The sequence below is a fragment of the Ammospiza caudacuta genome, chromosome 14 (genome assembly GCF_027887145.1).
Source record: "Ammospiza caudacuta isolate bAmmCau1 chromosome 14, bAmmCau1.pri, whole genome shotgun sequence".
Classification (NCBI taxonomy): domain Eukaryota; kingdom Metazoa; phylum Chordata; class Aves; order Passeriformes; family Passerellidae; genus Ammospiza; species Ammospiza caudacuta.
The window spans coordinates 3386987-3412939 of NC_080606.1; the positions used below are offsets into that span (position 1 = coordinate 3386987).

Consider the following 25953-nt stretch of genomic DNA (forward strand, 5'->3'; position numbering starts at 1 on the left):
AGCCCTCTGCACCACCACAGCCTCCTCATCACCATCCTTCATCAGCACCTCCTTTTACCCCAGGACAGGGCACTACAATGTGCCAAAACTCCAGCTAATTGGCTGCAGGAAGCTGTTGAGCAAGGAGCTGGAATAAGTCACCCAATTAGCCATAGCTGCTGGTGGCCCTGGTGCTGGCCTGGTGTCCTTTGTCAAAGCCAAGCAGAGGTAGACAAGCCTGGTTCCTTTTTTCCTTACCTGTGAATACCCAGCCTGTGTCTCCTGTGACTCCAGTCACCTGCTGGGATCTTTGAGGCGTGGCAAGGAACCTCAATTCATTCAGTTTGCTGCACTTTTTCCAAGGCAGGATTTACTTCTCGTTTTCCTAGACCACAAAACAACATTGCTGCCTTTGGAGAGCAAGGGTGGGAGCTTTCTACATCAGCCTGTCTTTAGGTCCTATTTATAAATGAGGAGAGTGAGAAAAAATGTTTAAAAGCATGCAAGCTTTAAAAAGAAAACCATGACCTAGTCGAAGAGTAAACAGTAAGGAAGAATAAAAGACTGTTTTAAGAGACGGAAGCAGAGAAGCAGCAGCAAAAATGTTCAGAATGAATCTATTACTGTAAAGAGGAGGCTGTAAATCAGCAGCTCCCATCACTGACAGTTCAGAGATGCTGAGGACCTGGCTTAGCAGTGGAAAGGGAGGAAATAAAAGGAACTTTGAATGGAAAGTAAAGCAAAGATGAGAAATCCACTATTTGCGTGTGCTGGATTACCCATAAAACATCAAGACGTGCTTCTGACCAGACAAAGACATCAATGGCATAGTGTTTAAACAAGATGAAAATTTATACTGAGTTTCTGGCATTGTGAGTGGTGCCATCTTTCTGCTTTCAGGTGGCCTTTGAGGTGGGGTTGCTGAGGGGGTGTTATGAATACATCTTAAAAATGGATGGGGAGCTTTTCCCATGATGGCCCTTTGGAATTTTGTCCCCTGTGGGGCTGTGCTGTCGCTGATGCGTGGTTCTCCTCCCTCACAGGTTGCCTGGTCACTATGAACCATGGCCCAGCTATACTACAAAAAGGTCAACTTCTCTCCGTACCGAGACCGGATCCCACTGCAGATCGTGCGAGCGGAGGCAGAGCTCTCGTCGGAAGAGAAAGCCTACCTCAGTGCCGTGGAGAAGGGGGACTATGCCAGCGTGAAACATGCCCTGCAGGAGGCAGAGATCTACTACAACATCAACATCAACTGCATGGATCCTCTGGGGCGCAGTGCCCTGCTCATAGCCATAGAGAACGAGAACCTGGAGATCATGGAGCTGCTGCTGAGCCACAGCGTCTACGTGGGGGACGCGCTGCTCTACGCCATACGCAAGGAGGTGGTGGGAGCTGTGGAGCTGCTGCTCAACTACAGGAAGCCCAGTGGTGAAAAACAGGTAGGTTGAGTGTTCCCCTTCAGTTCTGAGCTGTTATCCTGCCTCAGGAAAGTGCTGCTGCTCAATGTCCTTGGTGTTGGTCCGTGGCTTTAAATACCAGAGCAGACCTGGGTATTGAAAAAGGAGGGATGCCCTGATGATGGCAGGAATGATGCATCTGACTCCATGTTCTCAGAAGGTTAATTTATTACTTTATGATACTATATTATAATAAAGAATACTATACTATACAAATGAATACAGAAAGGATACTTACTGAATGCTAAAAAGATAATAATGAAAGCCCGTGACTCTTTCCAGAGTCCTGACACAGTGTGATCCTGATTGGCCAAAGAGTGAAAACAGCTCCCACCAGAATCCAATGAAACAATCACCTGTGGGTAAACAATCTCCAAACACATTCCACATGAGCACAACACAGGAGAAGCAAATGAGATAAGAATTGTTTTCCTTTTCTCTGAGGCCTCTCAGCTTCCCAGGAGAAAAACCCTGAGCAAAGGGATTTTTCAGAGAATGTGAATGCCACACCTGGGCAGTCCTGTTTGGATGGTAATCTCCAGCCTGAGCAAACATGTTCTGCCTGATTTAAACACTCATTTTTTTCTCTCTCACTCAGTGTTCTTTCCAGCCCCACAGTGTTTGTGGACACACTGATTTATAGATTGATTTATAGATGAGCACTTTCTAAAGGAATTTGTGGCTCTCTGAAATTATATTACAATCTGTAAATATGAACTATTGCCACGCTGTTGTGCTGATATTAAGTGGAATTGTTTTTCATAAGTAAATCCTGAAAGCACACAAGCTTATTTACAGCTGCAAGCAAGCAAACAGTCTGCTGGGTTTCAGTCCTTTGCTGTAGTGCAGATGGATCATCTTGGTCTCCCTCTCCAGAGAGCTCCAGGGCAGAAATGCTGAGGCAGGACATAACTTACAGCAATGACTTGTAGGAAGGATCCTGAGCTGCAAAGCCACCTCTGAGTTACATAAGGATCTCGTAGGAAAAACCACCAAATTTGAATCCTGTCACTTCAAGTGTCACCTATTTTCAACTGTTTTTTTTTTTTCTGATTTTCTTCTTTTCATTTATAAGCACTACTGCCAATAACTAGAATAATTTATGTAAATTGCTGACCACTGGTAATTTTTGCATATTCACTGCTTAGAAAGGAACATCCAAAACTTGGATAATCCTTATATATCAAGCCTCCTTTTGAAGGGAGCACATCCCTGTGTGTGTGAAGGATTAATACCAATCAATCACGGAAGAAAATGTTTTCAGTGGATAGGCCCCTTGTCACACTGTTTTTCAATAGTAATTTCATGTAGCCAAGCAAACAATAGGGATCAACCCTGACAGAATTCAAGAGTGCTCAGCTTTATTATTTAGAAATTGCAGCATTGTGCTTGCTTGTAGCAATGTGATTCTAATGTGTGGTTTAAAAACCAGAGAGATAACGAAACTCCTCTATCTGACCTAAAAATGCAAGTGTTAGTACTGAGTTTTAGTCTGACAAAATGTAAGTAGCAAAATACAGACCATCCATTAAGAATGAGCCATTTTTACCTTGGTCTTCTAGAAATTTGAGCATCCTGCAGCTCAGCAGGACAGAAAGCACAACAGAAAAGTTCTTTTCAGCAGCACAAGGAATTGCCACTGATTATAGCAGGCTAATGACAAGTTTCTCCTGAAATGCCATGGAAAGCAAGTGATGGGATTCGTGTGGATTTCTGTAACATCCCTTGAATACCAAAACTTGTGTCCACTCAAATCCCCATCCCTGCTGGCTTAACTGGGCAGAGACAGAGGTCCGTGAAATGAGGTTGATATATTACAGCTGAAATGCAGCCCCAGTGTCTCCAGTTCAGTGATCCATTTCATAGTAGGCCTGTTCCATTTCTGTTATCTCCGTGCCACCTCTCCTTCTGTAGCTAGAATTGTATCTGCTGCAGGGTTTACAACTTGGAGGAGAGCATGTGTGGGGGAGAGAAGATACGGTGCCAGTTTCAGCTTTATTTACAAGGTTTGTTACAAGAGCAGATTTCGTCAGTGTATTTTAAACTAGCACTGGCGTGGTGCAAGATTCTGTGAACAAACTCGGATTAACTTCCCTGGCTGGGGTTCAGGCTCTTCTGGGGACTGCAGGAAGAGTTTGCTGGTAGAGGGCTGCAGGACTGGGCTGCCCTTGCAGCTCTTTCGCTGACTGCTCATGCAGTGATGGGGATGAACATTTATTTTGTGTGTGGTGATAGGACAAGCTGGGCCAAAGTTGATTATTTTGTCAAAGGCCAAAGTTGGTTATTTTGTTAAAGGCCAAAATTGGTTGTTTTGTCAAATCCCAAAGCTGTTCCAGGAGGGGTTTCTGAGCACGAGCTCCCGATGCTAATTCCGCAGCAGTATCAATATAAATTCATTAATTGTCCTTGCTGGACCCTTTCTCAGAAGGTCCTTTGGGAGCCCCACACCTAATTGCTTTCACAAAAAGCACCTGATAAAGCAGATTAGCACAGCTTTGTCCTCATCAGCTACTTAGGTGTTCTAAAACATGTAGAAACGCTGCTCTTTTGTTCCTGTAGTAACAAAAGAATCGCACCTCATAGGAAGGTTTCTGTCTGGCTGTGAAATTTGTAAGATGCTATCACTGCACTTCTTACATATTAGATTTAGTATAATCTATTAATTAAATGTACAGAGGGTTCAGTTTGCCTGCACAAGCCTGTGTGGGGACAGCTTTTGGGCTCGTGTGTGCCATCAGGGTCTGGCTGTCTCTGCTGCATTCTGGGCAGAGGTGCAGGGGCAGCATCCTCTGAATGCTCTGTATTATTGAATGTTCATTCACCTGAGCCTGGGCTCTGGGAGAACCTGCTGGCTCCCTTTTCCTGGTTATTTGCCTCTCTCCCCGAGCCTGGTGTCTCTCTGGGCATGGAGAGCTGTTCCCATTTGCGTCTGTTCACGTCAGCCCTGTTAATTGTTGTCTTTGCATCTCCAAAGCAGCTGAGCAGCATCATCCAGCATAATCCATTTCATGGGTGTGTATCTTCAGCCTTATCAGCGTGCCACAGTCCTGACAGCAGCTCTTAGAGCTGCCTCGTTCCAGCCTCTCGTGGAGTGGCAGTGGCTGGATGTGGTTTGGAAAAGGGACCCCCCAGAACAAGGTGGGAAGCTCAGCCAAGGCAGGTTCACTCAGCAGCCACAGAGCCTCCAAGAGGAGAGCTCCATTCCCGGCTCTGAGAGCTGCCCGAGGGAAAGAGCTCTGCTTTTCCACCTGTAGGATGACCTTTTCAGGGAGCAGAAGTGGAAAACCTTTCGAGCACACCTTTGCTGTGCTCCTTATGTAAGGGAATCAGGGTCTCGTTGATGCTGTAAGGCCCAGGGTGAGGATGGATGAAGGGGTTGGGCGGCTCAGGGGCTGGGATCCTGTCATTAAGTGAATTTTTCTGAGTCATTATTCTGCAAACCTTTGCTAGCCTGCTGTTTAAGCGGCATTGACTGGGAATGCGGTGACAATGGCAGGGGTAAGTCACAGGCAGTAACTATAACAACCCGGGGCTCGGCGCAGGAGCAAATTGCTCTGTTTACATGGGGAGAGCCACCTCGCTCCAGAGGATGCTGCAGAGCACAGCAGAGATCAGCAGCGATGTGCTCCAGCAGATGGGCTTCTTTTTAGGGTTATCTCCAACCGAGCTTTGTGGGCTATTTTAAGATCTTAGTGTTTCTTATCCAATCCGTGCTGCCCAGTCCAGACAACAAGGAATAGTGTGGCCAGCAGGAACAGGGAGAGCATCGTGCCCCTGTCCCTGGCACTGTGAGGGCACACCCCGAGTGCTGTGCCCAGCTCTGGCCCCTCAGCTTGGGAAGGACCTTGGGACACTGAGCACATCCAGAGAGAGGGGCTGGAACACAAACCCTGAGAGGAGCCCCCGAGGGAGCTGGGGGTGCTCAGCCTGCAGAAAAGGAGACTCAGGGGTGCCCCCATCGCTCTGCACAGCTCCTGAAAGGTGCCTGTGCTCAGCTGGGGCTGGGCTCTGTCTGCAGGAACTGACACAGCCAGAGCACACAGCCCCGAGCTGTGCCAAGGGAAATACAGGCTGGATAGCAGGAAAAGGTTTTTTACAGAAAGGTGATAAAGTTGTGGAATGGCTGCCCAGGGAGGTGGTGCAGTCCCCATCCCTGGGTGTGTTTAACAAGGCCTGGATGTGGCACTGGGTGCCGGGGTTTAGCTGAGGTGTTGGGGCTGCGGTGGACTCAATGGTCTTGAAGGTCTCTTCCAACCCAGTGATTCTGTGAATTCTGTGAATTATGTGAACTGAGAGCTGTGGTTTTGGGTACTGAGCTGTGACTCTGCTGGTGGAGCTGGGGAGGAGGCTTCACCAATTACAGGCAGGATAATGCTAATAAACTTAGAGCTGTTTTGAAAGATGCTGTTGGCTGTGGGAGATTTTGGGGTCAGTGAGAAAGTGATCATGGTGCAACAATGGGAAGAGCATAGAGATGTTCTGATGTCCTTCACTCCCAGCAGAGAGTAAAGCCCAGGCTTGAACGACCCATCCTCGTCTTCAGTAACCAAAGAGCTTTCCTAATTTTGTGATTTTTACAGGTTAACTTCCAAGGGTTACATAATTTACTCCAATTACTCCTTTTTATAAACCATAGATCTCTTTGACCCATCACACAGCTGGTCCCTTAAACCATGGCATAGCTTGTTTTTTCCCAAACTCATGGCAGGCACTTGGAAACCAAGCAACCTATTAATGAATATTAAGAGGAACAACAAAACAAACTAATATTCCTGGAACCTGGAGGGTGTGCAAGTGTTGTTTTTCCTACAGATGTTTGTAGTCAGCAAACATGCATTTTTCAGGAAATAAAAGTGAGCCTGGTCTGGTGCTGTGGTAGTTATTGTTTGATTTTCTGGGCAGTGCAGAGGCTGATGTATTGCATAGGGGCGGAGGAGGAATATAGGTGTACTTGGCGTGGCAATCCATCCTGAGTGATGAGTGTCATGTTACTTAAATAAGACAACAAACCACTGAATAACCAACAGAAAGTGCAGGGATAGGTTTGAAATAGCAAAACTGAGCAGCTGCAAATGCAGTATTGACTTTGGGAGAGGCTTTTCTCTTTGGTGGGGGGGAAATGTTGAAATGCAAAGTTGTCTGTGCATGGCACAGGTCCAGTAAATGCAATGGCAAAACAAGGCAGTAGGCACACAGCAAAACCAGAGATCTGGCTGGCATCCTATGGGGTTGAAATTAACAGGGAACTTTAAATTATTGGGTTGTTTCTTAATTCAGAACTACTGCACAAGCAAGGGAATGTATATATGAAGCCTGTTGAATGAATTCTCCTTCCCTGTAAAATCTTCTGTCTCTCAACCTATCTGATCTTTTTGAGTTTTGCTGTTTATTTTCCCCCTAAAAGTGCTATCAGATTGTTATTTTTGCTATACAAACATCAATACAGTGAGTTCTGCTTTCAGCCAAGCTGGAGGCTGCACCTAACCTTCGCCAGCAAAGAGCAGGAAATTCATGTCTGAAAACTCCCATTTCCCCCTGCATTTGATTCACCCTCAATTTACCAGTAATAGCTGTATTTCCTGACACTTGGGAACCTGTTGAAATGAGGCGTTCAGGGGCCCACTGGTGTGAGCTGTGTGTGTGGGGTGGTGGCAGGAGGTGCGTCAGAGCGCTCAGGTCTCGCCTGCCTCTCTGCCCTCCTGCCAGGGCTGTGCTTGCAGCACTCCAGACACGGACTCTGCTGCCTGCTGAGCCCTCCTCCCTCCTTCAAGGAGCTGTAATCAGTCATCTGAATGGCTCCAGGTCCGTGAGCACCTCCACGGTGGCTGTTTCCTTCACAGCAATCAGAGCCGACATCAGCTGTTTGCATAAGGAGGGTACCAGCATCTCTCTCTGCTGGCTGGCAAACTTTGCAATTTGCTCTCGTGGCAGATGGCTCCAAATTAAGCTGGTTCACAGATGGGACTACAAATGCAATTCCTCAATAATGAGAATAAAAAGAGAAAAGGGATCTTAGGGTTTATGGCTGTGATTTGGTTTGTTCCGATCTGTTTGGTCCTTCTGAATCAGTGCCATCCATATGTGTTCCAAAAGAAGGAGTTTGCAGGTACAGCCTCTGGAAGAGTATGGCTGTGAAGAGGAAAATATAGAGAATAAAAGGCAACTTTTCAGTCTTAGTTGCTAATCATCAGATTGGTAGAACATTGCTGCACTGGATAGTGTTAGTGAACCTAAAATTTGACCTCAAAAATCCCCTTTTAGGTGAGCTGATGAGTGAAAATTGGTAGAAGATTGCTGCACTAGATAGTGTTAGTGATCCTAAAACTTGACCTCAAAAATCCTCTCTTAAGCAAGCTGATGAGTGAAAATCCACCTTAATCTTTGTTCAGATCCCACAGATGAACAGCCTAGAGACAGCCTTTTGTGAAACAGAAAATAAAGGTTGCATTAAACCATTATATTCTTGCCCAAATCTTATAACTTTCTTGAGACAATGTGATTTAGCCTAATTTCCCTACTCACACAGGGGTTTTTGTCCTGTGTGCAGAAACCAGTTTAAAGTTTAGCCCTCACCACTGACAGGCCTTGATTTTGGACTTGCTGGTACAAGCTCATTGCCAGCCCTGTGCTACCACTGATGGGACCATTTAAGTCAAAAGAAACAGTTCAGTTCTCCAAAATCTCACAGTATAAAATCTAGATTATGCAGGCAGTTGGAAAGAGGAGAGGTTTAGGAGCAGGCATCTGTATGAAGGAATTCTGTGGCAGTTCTGAATGGTGGCTGAGGAGCTCTGGAACACAGAGGGGAGCAGGCTGATGGGTGTGACTCAAACCAGTCATTTCCACGTTAACAGGAGGGTCCAAAGTGAAAGGAAGGGCAGAACCTGGTTAGAAACACTCCTGAGCAAGAGGAGGTTCTGAAGAGTAGAACCAGTGAAGAAAAACACGGCCACAAGTTGTCAGTGTGGGAATATTTTAAAGGAACAATAAGGAAGAAGGATCATGTCTGAAAACAGAGAAGCAGCTTCAAAGCCTAATGGCTCCATTAGCACCCAAGCTTTTCATTATTTTTATTGATGCAGTAATAATTCACAGTTATAGTTAACATGCCTTTGACACTGGTGGCTGCCTTCAAAATGAATTCCATCTAATTAAACTAAACAACAGAGGAATCAAAGATCACTTCAGCTAATGATTACATTTAACTGGGAAATTCTTTCCTCCCTCCCCATTGCCTCAGTCCCCAGATAATCTTAAATATAAGGGAAAAAGAACCGGGTGAAACATCTCCTGGACTCAGGAGATGAAGGCAGTTGCAGATACCAGGTTTCTAACAGTGGCAATAAGGCACTGGCTCCTTCTCCTGGGTGACCATAAACTCTGTTATTATTTCCTAGGGTGCTGGTGGAGGTCAAGCTAAGAATTGCATCACAGCATGCACAAACCTGCCATGCTTGTAATTGAACACACAGACAGATGAGAAGTCAGGGATTATCCAAGATGCTTCCCAGAGAATTGTCCTTACTGATCTGTGGGAGGATTCTGAGCACTTGCCTGCTCTGGGCACACTGTACAGAGAATTTTCAGTCAGGTGTGATGGGTTCTCAGGATTCAACTGGGTGGATGAACTATTATAGGGCAAAAAAGTCCTGTTTGTGCTGCTACACAAGTGAACTTCAGGGCTCTCTGTAGATGTGCTGATTAAGGAGCTTAGTTTAAAAAATCCATGTTATCTACCCATCATCCATAGATGTGCCTAGGTACCCACCTCCCTTTGCTCCTAAGCCCCAATTACAGCATCCCCTGACATCACCCAAAACATATTTGCCTCTGCTCTGTCTGAAACCCCAAACCCAGAGGTTTGACATGGCTGTTTAGATTCCCTGGTACAGATTTGTGGGAGACTCTTCCTGGTGCAATAGTTACAACACATTTTTTCCAAGGGAAGCTTCTCTCAGTGGGAAGAGTGAATGTCACAAATTACAGGCTCCTGCAAACAAAGCTCTGGGATCTATAAAGATCTGTGAAGAACTGCAGGGCAGCTTAGCAGGAGTCCCTCAGCCTCACCTCGCTGTCGAATAGAGCTGTGCTGGCCTGGCAAAATCACATTTATGGCTTGTTTATCCCTGTAGGAGCAGTATTTTGCTGTCCCATGGCAAAATACAGCCTGGTGGGGCAGCACTTTGGTGGCAGTGGTGGTGGAATATCAAAGAGGCATTGACTGGGAGCAGTATTTCTTGTCTGAGTTGCTGCAGGGAGGGAACGCTGTGATCCAAGGTCTTTGCTCTGTCATTGCCTTGGGAGGATGCTGGAAAACTGCTGAGAGGCTCAGGGCCATGTGAATTGTTGGTGTTTAGTTCATGGCAGTGAGGGAGGGCTGGTGTGCTCCAAGTGCTCCTCAGGCAGCAGAGGATGAGGCAGTGCCAGGCTCTGCAGCAGCAGGGGCACAGCATTACTTGGAGGCTTTTACTTCCCAGCACTGGGGATATCAGAGGGAGTCACTGACAGAGTGGGAATAAAGGAAGATCTCAACCACTCAGATCTTTTTTCTCTCTTGTGCAAGCCCCTGTCACCTGTCTAGGTTGTCATTTCTTTGCTTGTTCCAAACTCTGGGGTCTTTTCAGAAGCCGCAGCATTGGTTGGTAAAACAACAGTGCCAATGATGCCTTGTGAGGGCTGACCTAAAACAGAGGCTGGACAGAGCTAAAGAATAAAGCAGAGATTTATTAAAAGGCCTCAAGGGATCCACCTTGGGCAGCACAAGAGCCCAGCCAGGGCTGCACCCAAGATGAACTAAAATGGTCCCAACATTCTCAACCAGGCACGGGGTCTCTCCCTTGGATCAGTGAGCTCTATTTGCACCTTGCAGTTCATTGTCCCATTCCAGCTTTAGCCCATGCAGTCTCACCCTTCTTGGTTTTCTCTCTTCAGCCCACGGTGTTTGTGCTCCTGGGCTGAGATTTGGATCATTTGTCCTTGGTCCCCAGCTGGAGCAGGAATTGTTTTGTCTCCCTGCTCTGTGCACAGTGCTCACCATCCCCTCATATGAAGCCCAGACCCACCCACTAAAGCAGCACAGAATGTGAAAAATATAAAAGCTAAAACCTGAGGCATCACCAAAAGCACAGCTTGGTAGTCAGAATGGGGAATAATGAAGCTCCTGGTCTGTGAGCACCAGGATTTGTGTTTTGTGCAGCATCAGGCAGCGCTGGGCTGGCGCCAGGGGCAGTAACTCACTCCTTCCCTGACACTGTCTCATGATCCAATCTGATCTAAATTTTTTTCTAAAGGAATGTGATTGAATATGAATGCAACCCAAGGAAAAAGCCCTCCCTCTTCAAGCCCTGTCAGCAACTTATTACCTCACCTAAACTTAATGAAACATCTCTCATCCACACAAGGTGATGAATTACAGGAAGAGGGGATGTTTTATGTACAAAGATGATATAAAAGGCTGTAGATAGCATGATTATTAACCTATATTAGCACATCTTGTCCTTGTTACCACTAAGAATAGATAATACAGAGACCAAGAAAAATGAATCAAAAAACTGGATAGCTCTCCCTCCTAGAATAAAGCCTGAAAAATATTAGAAAAATAGTAACTATAATAAAATAAAGATTACCTTGAAGACAGAGCCTCAAATTTCCAGATAACCATGGGCTGTCTTTGTTTCAGTTGTGTTTGGGGTCAGGGGAAAGCTTGTCCATAAAGTGAAAAAATATCTCAGATGCAGCAATATTGCAAGGTCCTTAGAGTAGTTAAGAAATTTATAGGACTGAATTAGGCAAGCTTTTTAATAAAATTAGTTTCAAAGCTTAAAAACAACATTAAAAATAAAGAATAAACCCTAATAACTTTTACTCAGAACAGCTGGTCCTATCAGAGTAACTCTTAAAATGGTAATGAAGAAAGGTGGAAAAACCCAAACAAACAGCATTTTGTGTTTCCAAATGAGGGGAAAAAGTACCAATGATCAGGAATAAGCCAGCTAGTCTGCCTGTCCAGTCTTGAGGAGATAATTCAGTTCACTGCCATGTCAGTAATTCTGGACTTACACCTGTGTTGGTGTCACAGTCTCAGGAAAAGCTCCAGCAAGCAGCCAGGGAATCTGCATTTTGGGAAGACCCAGAATATTGCATTTTTGGTAGACCCAATGCACCCTGTGAGCCAGGTCCCCATGTCACTTGGGCCACTTCAGCAGCTTCATTTTTGCCTGGATTTGTCACAGTCCTGGACTTTTGTGCTGTGTTTGTTCTGCCTGGAGGAGTCCCCACTCAGTGAGCCCAGACCATGCAGGGGTGTGATGGAGCCACGGTTCCCTGGAGATAACATCGCTTAATATGTGATAAATCAGGATAAAATATGTGATAAATTAGGACTGCAGCAGGCTTGTAAAACATTCCTGCACTGAGGAGAAGCCAGGAGAGGCCGCAGCTCCTTGTGGCACAGCTCCTGTAGGCACTCCCAGCCCATCTCCCTGCTCTGAAGTGGTTCTGCTCTTCCCAGTGGCTCTGAAGTGCATCAAGGCACAGGAATTCAGGGCAAAGTGAGCTCAGGTTGCACTCCAGCTCAGCACAAGAGGTTCAAACACGAGGTAACTCTCGTCAGTGTCCCCCTGTGACTCGCAGAGTCAGCCACAGTGACTGCACTCTGCATTCCTTCATCATCATCAAGTGCCTCATCTCCTGCACACGCAGGGAAAGGAGAGGGCTCAGGAGAGAGACACAGAGAGAGAGAGACACACAACACACAGAGACACAGAGATACACAGATACAGACACAAACACACACACACACACACACATATCACCAGCCTGGGTCTCTGTACGAATCACCAATGGGACCAGCACTGCTGTGGAACGTGCCTTGAGCTGTTTTATTTTCCAGCATCAGTCTCATTCCATGGTTATGACAATGGGAAGATGCCAGCAGCTCACATCCCAGGCAGCAGACAAAGAACTTAATGTTACAGCTCACTTTAAAAGTTTTTTGACCAATCACACAAAGCAAAAGCACATTGACAGTAGTTCCATCCAACCACTATAAGCACAGGTACCTTCTGTTAAAGCAATGTTTGCTTATTTCAAATACAATATGTGCTTGTAAGCCTTAAAACACAATGCACAGAGCTCCACTATTAAGCTTAGAACTTCCTAATATCTCATTAGATATACTTTTCTGCAGCTTAAGGAATTCTAGACAAGCATTAATACACAGACCATTGTTCTATTTGTCCTTACTTTTCTACTTTTTACATAATTTTTCTACTGACTTATTTTATGGCCACTGCTTAGCTCTAATCACAGTTCTGCTGTCTCTGAGGCCTGCCTTTTGCAGCTTTCCCAAACCCTCTGATTTTGTGGATTCACACACTCACACAGACAGACACACACACACACAGAGGGGCTCTGGCTGCAGGAACTTGCCACAGCCATTGAAATGCATATTTGCAAAGTCCTTTCCTCCTGAAGGCTCCTCTCCGGGTCCCTCTCTTTTTTTTTTAATCCCCAGCAGAAGTTATTATGTGGCATCAGGCACAAATGGTGACATCTTTTGACAGTCTCTGTGGCTGTGCTTTATTCATGCACACATGGCTGAGCACAGGCTCTGGTGCAGCTCTGCCCCTGCCAAGTGCCCCGGGTTCAGTTCAGCCCTGAGAACGAATCCCCTGGGCCCACCTCCATTTCTAAACACATGGATAAGAAGCCAGATTAAAACTGGAAGAATCTAGAGCAGGTCTATCTGTCTTTTACTTTTGTTTACTGGTTTTAGAGAAGGATATTTGGTTATGCAGATATCACAGATCTACTTTTTCACATTCTTTCATGCATTACAATTATCAATTATTAGCAGTTCTGTGATTCTATAAAATTATTTTTTTTATTCAGAGATACCTATTTTAGTGTTAATGTGCACCATCTGGTAACCGTGTATCAGCATTTGGCTTGCTGCAAGGCAGTAAAAGGTACTAATTGTCACTGTTCTGCAGTATCAGTCTGAGGAGCAGAGATTTTATTTGGCTTTACAGGCACATTTGTAAGTCACTGAGGAGATTTTAGACCAGGAAGAGCCTTTTTTTTCAGCTGGATATTCTGGGACAGCTGTACTGGAAACAGTGGAACACTAAAATAACAGCAGAGTTTGCCCATAAGTGCATCTACAGTGTGTGCCATATTCACCAAGATTGTGAATAACCAATACAAAAGCCCTTAAACTACATGACATTTTTAGGTAGCACTTTGTATTGTTCATTATATTTCATTAACCAAATTACATCATTTCAGTCAATGAATTGCTCTTGAGAGAAAAAAAACCACAAACTCCCTATTAATATAAATTCTGGCATCACTCTGATACCAGACACCAGTGAATCACCTGAAATAAATGCTGACATTTATTCAGCCATGTACCACCTTCCCAGGGTCCCACACAAGGTTGCTTCCAGTGCCTAAAGGGAGCTTACAAGAAAGCTGGATTAGATTTGTAGCTTTCCCCAAGTTCGTGTTGGCAATCAGAAAATCTTCTATAAAGCACAGCTGAGTCAAAAAGCTACACAAGCTGAAAATAATGCAGATTAATGTATTTACAGTTTATCATGGTTATACTTACAATTTATTGCATTGATTCAGGGGAGATGATGGTTTATGAAATACAGATGGCTTGAAAACATGGCAATTCCAAATGTTACAGGTAAAAGCACTGTGAGTTATTTACAGAGAAAATGTTATTGTCCACAAAAGGCAAAAGGTACATTTCCATTTGTCTGTTAGTTTGGCTGACGGCGAATGTTTTTGAGCTGAATCTCCTCAGTTTTCCCCTTTATTGCAGCGTGGTTCCCATTGCTGAGCAGTCTTGGAGGCTGGGTTGCTTTTACACAACACTAAACCAGAGGAGCTGCTCCAGGGACGGATACCAAACTAGATTAAATTCAAAGTAAAACTCCTAAAAGACCTACAACAAGGCCACCAGATCTTCTGTGCCAGCTTCTTTCTTTTTTTCCTCCCTTCTGCAGTTTATTTCCTCTTACACTGTACTCCTGACCAAGAGCAGAGATTCCTGCTCTCTTTCTATCCAGAGCTTCTTTCCAGCACTATTTTGCTGGAAAACTTATTTTTCCATTCAGAGGAGAGCTTAGCTGTACTGAACAGCACTTTTATGTGAGCTAATCCTTCTCCTTTAATGAATTAAGCTTGTTTCTTCACCCTCCTTTTCAAATAAAGGGGATTTTTCACTTGCTGCAGCATCTTTCAGAGCAGCAGTGGTACAGGGGTAAGCAGGACCTTATGAGGATTAAATCTAGGTAGGTGAGAACAAGAACTCAGTCACTTGTTGTCAACAGTAGCATTAATTTCTCAAATGAAAAGAACCAAGATGAAATGCAGACAAGGTGTTTGCTCCTGTGCAGGTGGTGGCATTAAGGTTCTGAGGGACTGGGGTTAGCAGCTGGTGTCAGGTGAGGAGGTTAATGGAAAAGAATTTTGTTTTTCAGGTCACTTAATGAAAATAACCCTGGAAGAGCTCAGCAGGGCCCTTGGGGTGGAATAAATTATTCCTCTTCTGCTTCCATCACTGCAGGTTAGCCCAAGACACAGGAGAAGGTGATCTAAACATGAACTCAGCTGGGCAGAGCATCACAGGAGGAACATCAGTGCTGTTGTGATCTCTGCTGCCTCTCCAGTGACAGAGCACAGCCCTTTAGCAAAGGCTCTGCATAGCCACAGCTTTAAAACAGCTAGTTTGTGATGCAGGTTATCAAAAAACACTGTGTGAGAAGACAACAAGAATATTTATCACAAGACAGGCAATTTTGGGCCAATCCATGGCCCTTGGGTCAGGCAGACACAGAACAGAGGCTGCAGCAGCCCCTGGTCACACTGTCCCTGCTCTGTGCTGTGCTGGTTTGCTTTGCTGATCAGAAATAACTCCAGTGACTGAACCCTGCACTGATCTGCTCCTTGGAGCCTCTGGGTGCCTGCACCACCATTTCCCCCTTTATCCCTTAATTTAAAGTTCTGTGAGGTGCCCAGGAGAACTTGTGGTGGTGTTCACAGGGGTTTTTGGATGAGGGAAGAGATGAGGATCTGACTCCATGTTTGAGAAGGCTTGATTTATTATTCTATGATATATATTACATTAAAACTATACTAAAAGAATAGAAGAAAAAGTTTCATCAGAAGGCTGGCTAAGAATAGAATAGCAAGGAATGATAACAAAGGCTTGTGGCTCGGACAGAGAGTCCGAGCCAGCTGACTGTGATTGGCCATTAATTACAAACAGCCACATGAGACCAATCCCAGATGCACCTGTTGCATCCCACAGCAGCAGATAACCATTGTTTGCATTTTGTTCCTGAGGCCTCCCAGCTTCTCAGGAGGAAAAATCCTAAAGAAAGGATTTTTCATAAAAGATGTCTATGACAAGAACACACCTCCCCTACCAGTGCTCCAGTCCTCACGAGGCACTGCTCTGATTTGGGGCTGAGGGCTTGTGACCCCAGCCAGAATAAGGATGGGAGATCACTTCATTCCATCCCAAACCATTCTGAGTGCTCCAGATCCATATTTAGACAGCCTGTGGAGCAGACAGGATTAGCACTATCCCCACCTGTAACATCACTGCCTTCTCCTCCAGTGCCCATTCTGAGCAACATGAATTCCTCATCTGTGTAAAGCTGAAAATCCTTCTCGCAGCCCTGGGTACAATAACTCCCATATAGAAAAACAAGATTAAACCTGACAGTAATAGAAGTGATAGAGGAGGAAAAGTGTTCTTCCTTTGAGGCACAGGTTCTGAATACAGCAGCCAGGCACTGATTGAAAAAGGGCAGGGAGAAAGATAAATGCAGTTATAGTCAAGCATCAGGTCTTGAAGAAAATAAAGCTTCTAAGAAAGAGAAAAAAAGAAAACCCCACACCTTTCTCTTGACATTTAAGAAACTACCTAAACAAGCTAAGCAAAGGGAAAGGAAGAGAGAGCAAGACCTTACACGGAGAGCTGCTTTCAGCCATTTGTCACTGGATGTCTTAAAATACATTTATCCAACCTTTCTAAGGGCCACCAAGCCCTCCATGACCCACAGCAAATCCTCAGGACTGCTTTCCCTCCCTGCTGCCTCTGTGGGCACCAGCCTGCTTAGCAAAGCCTCTCCAAAGCCTGCAAGGTGCCAGGGATTTAACTCCTCATGTGCCACAGCCAGGGGAGCAGATTTTGTGCCCCAAAATGCCTGCAGGCTCTTGTGACTGACCTGACAGTGTGGTGAGCACCTTTGGGAGCGTGTTGTGAGCTGTCACACTTCTACATGTAAGAATTTATTGATCAGTTTTGGCTCTTTAGTGCTCTACAGGCTCTTAACTCCCAGGAAACTTGAGATTCCGAGCCTGGAGGTCTCACCACCAGCCTTAGGTGTGTCCTGCAGATTTCTTACCTCACACTCCTCCACCACTGCTTTGCTCTTTGATTTAGGCAGGCGGAGGAACCTTTCCTGCCATTAGGAATCCTTGGCAGCAGGATGTGCCAGGGCAGGAGTGGTGGGCACGGGGAGAGCACTGTGGGCTCTCTGTGGGCACTGATTAACACACAACACTGAATCACCTAAAATGAATGCTGAAATTTATTCAGCCGTGTGCCACCTTCCTGATGAGCCTGGAGGTCTCACCACCAGCCTTAGGTGTGTCCTGCAGATTTCTTACCTCACACTCCTCCACCACTGGTTTGCTCTTGGATTTAGGCAGGCTGAGGAACATTTCCAGCCATTAGGACCCTTTGGCAGCAGTTTCTCCAAGACATGTCTGATATTTGCCAAGGGAGCAGACCCCCTGTTCCCCCAGCCCAGCTGTGCCCCCTGGAGCAGCAGGATGTGCCAGGGCAGGAGTGGTGGGCACTGATTAACACGCAGCAAAGAGAGCTGCCTGCCTGCAAATGGAAACACACTGGGTGCTTGCATCTAACAGCATTCCCAGCTAATTTTACACTCTGCATATAGTAATAAGACACAACAGGGTGTGCATTAAGCTCATCCTTTGAGAAGTGCAGCAGTAGCTGGAAAATGCACACCCTGGAGTGGCTTATTTGTAGTGGACTATGGCTCATTAATTTTACATTTAATTTTTTTCAAATCCGTTCTAAAAAAACCTAAAAAGTCTATTCTGAGGGCAGTTAAGTAATGTATCCTTACACTGAAAAATATTTTCAAATAAAAACAGTAGGCAAAAGTGAGGAAGAGTTCTGCCCAACTGCAGACCAGGGTTTGAGCAGGTTCTTGGCCTGCTGATGCAGATATATAGTGCAATAATAGTAGTTATGGAAATCTATTCTGTGTTCACTCTTTTCTAGACTTTTCTTTCTTTTTGTGTAATTACCTGGGCCGTTTTTCTTCCTTTTTTTTGTCCTCCTTTTTTTTTTTCTGATTTCTTTGTTTGCTTGTTTGTTTGTTTTTTGGTTTTTATTTCTTTTTTTTTTTTTTGGTGTGTCTTTTTTTTTGTTTTGTTTTTTTTTAATTTGATTTTGGTTTGTTTTTTTTTTTTTTTTTTTTTTTTTTTTTTTTTTTTTTGTTTGTTTTATTGTTTTTTGTTTTTCTGTTTGATGTATGAATGTATGAGCCCATACCCACTTCACACCCGATTCACATTTGGATGGGGATGGGACTGACTTTTACACCAGCCTGGGAAGGAGTGCTCAGGAGGCAGATTTGCCGCATTTGGGGGAAAATGGTTTTGCCAGAATAGCAGTGTATGGCCAAGCCTGCCTACAGCAGCATTTACAGCACAGAGGGTGCCATAAAACCCATTTTGTTATAATGTCACTCCCAAAGTATGAATGAGGGATATCTAAATCCTGCTGCTCCACGTGAGGTATGACTTTTCCCCTGGTGGTTTATCCCTCCATGCAGGTTCCAACGCTGATGATGGACACCCAGTTTTCAGAGTTCACCCCAGACATCACCCCCATCATGCTGGCGGCTCACACCAACAACTATGAGATCATCAAACTGCTCGTGCAAAGGCGAGTGACCATCCCACGGCCGCACCAGATCCGGTGCAACTGCGTGGAATGCGTCTCCAGCTCCGAGGTGGACAGCCTGAGGCACTCCAGGTCGAGGCTGAACATCTACAAAGCCTTAGCCAGCCCTTCGTTGATTGCCTTATCGAGCGAGGATCCCATCCTGACCGCCTTCCGCCTGGGCTGGGAGCTGAAGGAGCTGAGCAAAGTGGAGAATGAGTTCAAGGCTGAGTATGAGGAGCTGTCCCAGCAGTGCAAGCGTTTTGCCAAGGACCTTTTGGACCAGGCACGGAGCTCCCGGGAGCTGGAGATCATTCTCAATCACAGGGACGATCAGAGCGAGGAGCTGGATCCCCAGAAGTGTCATGACTTGGCAAAGCTGAAGGTAGCAATAAAGTATCACCAGAAAGAGGTAAGAGTCACCTAAATGTGAAGGTGTTGGGTGAAAGAATTAATTTCTTGAGTTGCTCAGTGTGTTGGGGAAGATGAAACAGGAAAGCCTTACAAATATGGTTGTCTGGCAAAAGATTTTAAGAATATGGAAGCTATAAGCGAGATTGAAATGAAAGCAAGTTTTGAGATACCTCAGTTACTGAACAGCTGGAAAACAATGGCATGGCCAGCTGAAGGTAATCCCCTTTTGATGAAACAACATCCTCTGCTTGCAGACAGGCCCAAGGGTCAGAGCAGACCCTACAGCTTGGCAGAAGGAGTCCAAAGAGGAGTTTTTAGGGTTTAAAATGTAACACAGTATGGTGATGTAATGATTCTTATAGGCTGTATGGAAATGCTATAGGATTTGTATCTTGTACTAGATGGGTTAGTGAGAATCAGAATATTCAACACAGAAGAAGATTTATTGTATTGTAATGTGAACCTCGCGGTCTTAGCTCTTAGCTCTTACCTTGTTTATTCTCTTACTCTTTTTACTCTCTTACCCTTTTACTCTCTTTCCCTCTCATTCTCTCTCCCCCTCTCCTCTCTCTTTGCTGCTCTGAGCTGTGTTTGGCAGCTCCCAGCAGGGCCCTGCACCCAGGCCCTTTGCAATAAATGCAATAAACCACAAGTTCCTGACCTGGCTGCAGAGATCTCTGTCTCTCTCCGTCCTGACCATCCTACCCCCCATCAATCCTACACTGTGGGTTTGTTCAGTGCTGGCTCTCAGGTGGGATTTTTTAATATGCACAGGGATTGGTCACAAACCAGGAGGCTCAGGGTGCCTTGGTGACAGCGTGAATCTGACAGCAGTTGAGAGTAACAGGACTGGGGCTTGCTGCAGTGGGCTGTGGCTTCTACAGCACCAATAATTTCTGTCTCAGAGCCACTTGAATCCCAGCTCATTGTGCCCCTGCAAAGAACAGCCTGCAGACATTCCCAGGTCTGCTCACTCTGAAAGCTTTTCCCAGTGGCTGCTTTTGTACAGGAGCCCAGAGCTTGAAGGGGCTGCCTGGCTCCCTCATGGAAATCATACAGCACACAATTCACTTCCTGCAGCCACCAAGCACTTCCAGGCACCCATTCAGCACCAACTCTAAAGGGCCAGAGATGTGACAGCAGCTAAAGAGAGCAGGAGAGGCTGGGGGCACTCCCAGGGTCCCAGGTCTCCAAATTACCAGCAGTCTTGTGAAAACACTCATGTGGTGCAAGTGTTTATTCGCACCTGTGACACCTCTTGATCCTCAGTTCTTGACCCATCTCTGTTTTAGGAGCTGAGCAGCAATTCCCAGAAATTCAGACTCCTGCCCCAAGTTCCAGAGAGGGAAGCCACACTTCAGCTAAAGGGCACAGAGCCTTTCAGAAGCCCTCAGATCCACAGATTTATAAATTGATTCAATAAAGGCCACAAACCCCAGGAGAATGCTGACAGCAGTTTCATTAGTTGGCTCTGGATTTCCTTTCTCTTTCCAAATCCAGACAGAATTTAGGAGATGATAAATTGCTGTTGGCCAGCGATGGTCCGGGTTATCTGAAGGAGGAATTCAACTGAATTTCAATGTGCATTACATTCTTCTGTGTCTGAAGGGTCACCTGAGTGGCAGAAGATCTTGCCACATTCCTCTTTTCATCCAACACTGACCCAGCATGGTGTGAAGGGCTGAGAGGTGAAAAATGCAGATTTCCTTTCATGTTGTGCCCCCCAGTGCCAGCCCCTCCATGCAATAAGCTGGAGCCAAAGCCTCAAACTTCCTGGGATCCATCCCTTGGCATCTCCCTGCTCTTGCTGGGCTGCTCTGGGGGAATGTCAGCTCGCTGGTGTCATGTCAGGTTGGGTTTTGCTCTGTGACAGGGTTGGGTAACACCACAAGTGCTCTAGGGACATGGACAAGCAGTGAGGAGTTACTCTGGAGAAGGGCAGCCCAGGTAATCAGGTCAATGTTCATTGGAACTGAGAAGGAGCAGACATTCTGCTTCTGGTTGTGCACTGGCCTGGCAGGCACAAGCTCCAGATCACCCCAGTGCTCCTGTGTGCAGGTCCCTGCTGGTCCCACTGGGTCACTGGTGACATCCAGGTGTCAATCTGTGCCTGCTCTTGTCTTGTGTTCACACTCAGGAGCTGCTGAAGCAGCTCACTGTGTTTGAAACGTGGTGCTGAACAGTGCTGGAGCTTTTTTAATTTTAATTTTTTTAATCGTTGCCTGCTTTCTTGACAGCTTTTATCTTTTTTTTTTTTTTTTTTTTTTTTTTTTTTTTTTTTTTTTTTTAAGGCGTATTTGACTGAATTCCAAGCATATGGACCAATTCCATGTTTTGTGACATATTCATGACAGTTCCAGCCTAAAAATGATAGCAAACACGCTCTGTGTTGCCAGCTAAAGTCAGTGCTCTTTTCAGGTGGAATACTGGTGGGCAGGGGCAAATGAATGAGGTTGGGGAAGCAGCTGCTGATCCCTTCCATCCCACCTGGTTATTCACAAAACCCTGAAGCATCCTGCAGGGTGGCTGGGGTTTTCTTACCATAATAATTAGGCCATCTTATCGTGGCAATTAGCACAACACAAAACATCAAGCAAGATACAAACACCCTTGCCAGCTTCTGAGAAAATGAGTAGGAACCTTTGCCAGGGAGACACTGAGAAATGTTTTTCAGTCAGTATCAGACTGGGAGGATTTTTGTGGGGACAGGAAGGAAAACAGAAGGGAGTTTGGTTTTTATGAAAGAAGGTTCTGCAGAGAAAAACAGCAGACTTTTAAAAGTAGATCATCTTGTTCTGCTGAAGCTTTTTATGTCTTAACGTTAAATGGGATTGGATTGGATTGGATTGGATTGGATTGGATTGGATTGGATTGGATTGGATGGAGAAGGTTTTTACACCTGAAAATTGACAAAGAATAAAGTCAAATCTCTGGTAGCCTAAGAGAAGAATCCACCATGGAGTTTGTGCCATTTTCTGGAGTGTCAATTGTTACTACAGTTTTTAGTTGTCTATATTCTGCACAAAGAATGTGTAATTTCATATTGATTTCAGACAAATTTCCTGCAGATTTTTTTCTTTTTGAGTGAAATGAAGCTGAACCTGAAAATTTCTCCCCAAAATATGAAATTATTCCATTTCAGCTTAATCAGGCAGATAAGGTCAACTTCAAGGTTCTTCTCAGAGAAGCTCTCAAGGGGAGATGGGTGAAGAGATCATGGGGTTTGTCTTTACAAAGGCAAGAAAAATCTCCCATTATGTTTTGTTGGGGTTTTTTCCCAAAAATCCCCTTGGAATTTAGAAATTTTGATTTCTCCCAAACATGACATGTGCTAAATATTTTATAAACTGAGAAACGTGTTGCTCATGAGGAAGAAGACCATTCTTCTTTGGAGGAGGGCCAAAACAATGGAGCTATAATAAATTTGTTGCTTTTCCTGTTTGTTTTTAATAAGCCTGTAAATCCTAGAAGGTAAATTACTGCTTACACAGAACGGGGGGAGAAAAAAAAATCAATTACACAGGAAAGATTAAAATGGGCCCTAAGGTAGCTTTGTAGTATATTTTATGGCACTAAATGGTAAAAACATGCTGTGCAGTGTTCTCAAGCTCCCTCTCCCTTCTCATGTGAAGTTTAGAATGGCTGTGTACTCAGTTTCAACTCACTGTGATGATTTCTGTAGGAGATGGGAAGGACTTAATAGTTGTGATATCTGATTGCATGGCAGTCCCAAAATCTGGGGAAAAAATGAGGACAGCACAAAACACTGTGGAACACAATGAGTTAGACCCAGCACAGACACATCAGTTCTCTCAGTCCAATGTTAAAGAAATTATTTGCCAAGGATTGCAGTAATTAAGGTCTAAGAGACCAGCAGGCTTTTCATAAATGTTCTGTAGTGTGTGGCATTTGTCTTCATATTATCCCTTTTCTAGTTCTTTTATTCATGACTAATTTTGGAAGGAGAAAGGGTACTGAGGGCCTAATAGGAAAAGGCAGAGCTCAGCTGTTGAGGATCAGTCTTCACTGTGCTCTCCTGGCACCAAATTAGCTCTACATTTGTTAATTTGTTTGCATTTCCAAGAAAAGATAGGGAAAAGTCATCTCTTAGGATCTTGCCAGTCCTGTAAAGCACAGTTGTGTATTCAGGGTATGTGTCTGATTTAGGGAATCAGAGCAGAGGCAGCAGGCAAAGAAAATTTTGATGTCCTTTAAGTTTTTTTTCCTTTGCCAATAATGTAAAACATCCACAGTGTAGCAGTGAGTCAGGTCTAAAAGGGCAGATTTCTGCTCATATTTAACATTCTGCTGAGCCAAAAGAGCAGCAATACGCATTCAGCTTATTCCTGCTCTCCTGCTCTCCATCACAGGTCATTCCCATCTCCAAAACGAAGTGAAACATCACAGTAGTGGGGGTTTTAATGTGTTTTTCTGGTGCTGGCAAATAGCTGGGCAGGTTTAGTTTATGTGCCTGCACAATGCAAGGCACTCAGAAAAAAACCCCATTATTTTATCTATGACTCTATTGCTTAGCACTTCCACAGAATTAGATCAAAGGAGTGCACAGAGAAATTCCTTCTCAAAAACCCTTAACCCCCATATCTCCTCACTGTGCTCTAATCAATGGCAGGAAAGGACAGAAGCAGAATTGTTTGCTTTTCCAATTTAAAAACCAGTGCTCTTTGCCGTTTTTCTCCTCAGGATGAAGCTTCAACAGCTTCAGTTCCTTTTTTAATTTTTTTTCCCAGGACATTTACATAGACAAGCACCTCCTGAGATGCAGTTCTGAAGTGAATGAATAATCACTCCTGCCATTCCGCATATTTTTCCGCTGTGTCTTGACTCTTGTCAAGTGTGTGGCTGCAGTCAGAAGCACAGCATCCCTCTCCAGGGAGCATGCATAAACCTGGGAAATTTCTGAGGGCACTTCACTTAGTGTATAAAAAGAGCTTATAAAAATATCAGAGATGCATGAGGAATGAAGTGCGAGGTCTGTGAGAATCAAAGCTCCTCGCCTGCACCTTGTTTACCCGATTTGAAAGCCATTCAGGTATCTTGATGGATGGCCACAGATCTTTCTTTGCTTGCCGGCAAAGCTCAGTTATTCTCCTGTGGGTTTGTCTGTTTTCTTGCCATACTGCCTGGAGGAATAATGATAGAGGGCTGAATATTTGTATTGTGCTCTTCAAAGGCACAATGAAAAGTCTTGCTTGAGCCTGCACAGCTCAGAAGAGTAATAAAGAGGCTTTTACTCCCAGATTTCTAGAAGGAAATCAGGTCGTGAAAAGATCTTTATTAGGACTAGGTGAGGGAAGTGGAGTTGCTCCCTGTGGAAGCTTTTCTTGGTTTCTGGTGGTCTGGAACGCTGATATGCCGTAGTGTGTTCCATGGTGAGGATGGTGTGGTCTGTCCTGTGCCACAAACCTGAACGTAAGTTTGGTGGTTTCAAAAGCACTGAGTGTCCAAATGTGACCTTCCCTTTTCCAACAGCCATCCTTTCATTTGTTCACTGTTGTCTGCAGCAGTGTTCCCATCTGGTGTGTGAGCAGTGGCCTGTGCTGAATGAAGCTGTTTTCTCTCAAACTCCATCCCAGCAGCACTTGACCACCTTGGATAATCTTGTGTGAACGTGGCACTAACTGAGCTGTTATCAGCAGCCTCAGAGGCAGAGTTTGGGGTGGCAGGAGGGGATATTTGTCTATATTTGCAGCCGTAAAAGAGCCATCCCTGCTGGTCACTGGTGGTGCATGACTCAGAGCCCCTCCTCTACGGGCTTGTGCAGTTGCCAGATCTCTTTGTGCAGTTTGGGAAATCGTCACAGAAATTTAACCTGTACGGCTGCATCGGCGCGTTACAAAAATCAGGACAAGTGGCTCTTAAATCTTAACTCTTAAATCTTAACTCCTCTTTGAACTTGGAAGAAGAAATAATATTCAGAGGGCTGATGGTTCAGTGGTCTGACAAAGTGGGCTGGAGTGTTTATTGAGGGAGCAGCATTATTTGGTACATCGTTCACGTAACGCCGAAGCGTTCTCGCTTGATGAAGGTTAGCCACATATTGCAGCTGTCACTGAACAGAGCTGCAGAACACTGTCTTTTGACAGCAAAATCATCTCTGACTAATCTTTTCATGCACCAATTTGAAAAAGCACCCTAAGACTGGTATGTAGGTCAAGGACAAGGACTTGGATTGCATTATGGTGATGTGAAGTGGGCAGAAAATGCCAGGATCATTCTTTAAGTAATTTTTGGTGTCTTGTTCCTCTTACTTAATGATCTCCTGGACAAAGATGGGAAATATGTTGAAAGCTAAAGAGGTCGCCACTGTTTTAACAGCATTCAAGAGTGATTTAGTGAGTTTGACAGTTCCCTAAACTTCATGTTTCCCATCAGTCTCCTTGCCAGCCAGAGAAGAAGCTTGTGAAGCCAAAGCCAAAGTACAGGACATGATTGATGGGCTTTCTATAGACAGCAGGAACTGGAGAGGACAAGTGATGCCTGGTGTGTGGTAACAGCCAAGTGTTCAGTGTGCCCACATCTGAAGGGCTGAAGTGTGTTTAAAGTCAGCTTTATGTCAGTGGAGAAAAGTAAATCATGTTATTTCATACTTTGAATGACACTCTGAAGTAATAAACTCTGGGGAAAAACTGTGGGCATGGATACTCTCGTTTGGACTAAGAAGTGATCATTGTTATTTACCTGATTTCTGAGAATTTCAGCTTCACTCCTGTGGCTTAGAGAAGTGAGTTATGAAGCTCCTTTCAGAAGAGAACTGACTCCTCTCACCTCATGTACAAATCAGGTCCATCACCATCTCAGTGGTGACTGTTCTCAGCCACCACCTCACAGGTGGCTCCAGGAGAAGTGAGATGAATAGATGGGTTTGTCATGACACCCCCCCAGACTGAGCTCTTGTGCAGACTGACATTTAAAAGCTGTGACTGCAGTTTTTGTTCTTATTCTCTCCAAACCCCACCTGGCTGAGCAAACTTCCCTCAGCAAAGTGTATTTTCTGCCAGGGTGGTACAACCAGGAGCAGGGGCAGCCTTTGGGAGTTCCCGGGGAGGTGAGAAGTGTTTGTAGTCTGCTACTCTGCTC

At 45.0% G+C, this 25953-nt stretch overlaps 1 protein-coding gene across 1 annotated transcript in view; it reads left to right on the forward strand.

Annotated features, from left to right (window-relative positions):
• Window positions 1-1043: 1043 nt before the first annotated feature.
• TRPC5 (transient receptor potential cation channel subfamily C member 5) overlaps window positions 1044-25953 on the forward strand; it is a 72268-nt gene continuing 47358 nt past the window's right edge. The window contains exons 1-2 of the mRNA XM_058814110.1: window positions 1044-1421; window positions 18332-18853. Of these exons, the coding sequence (XP_058670093.1) occupies window positions 1044-1421; window positions 18332-18853 (900 nt within the window). The remainder of the gene's footprint in view (window positions 1422-18331; window positions 18854-25953) is intronic.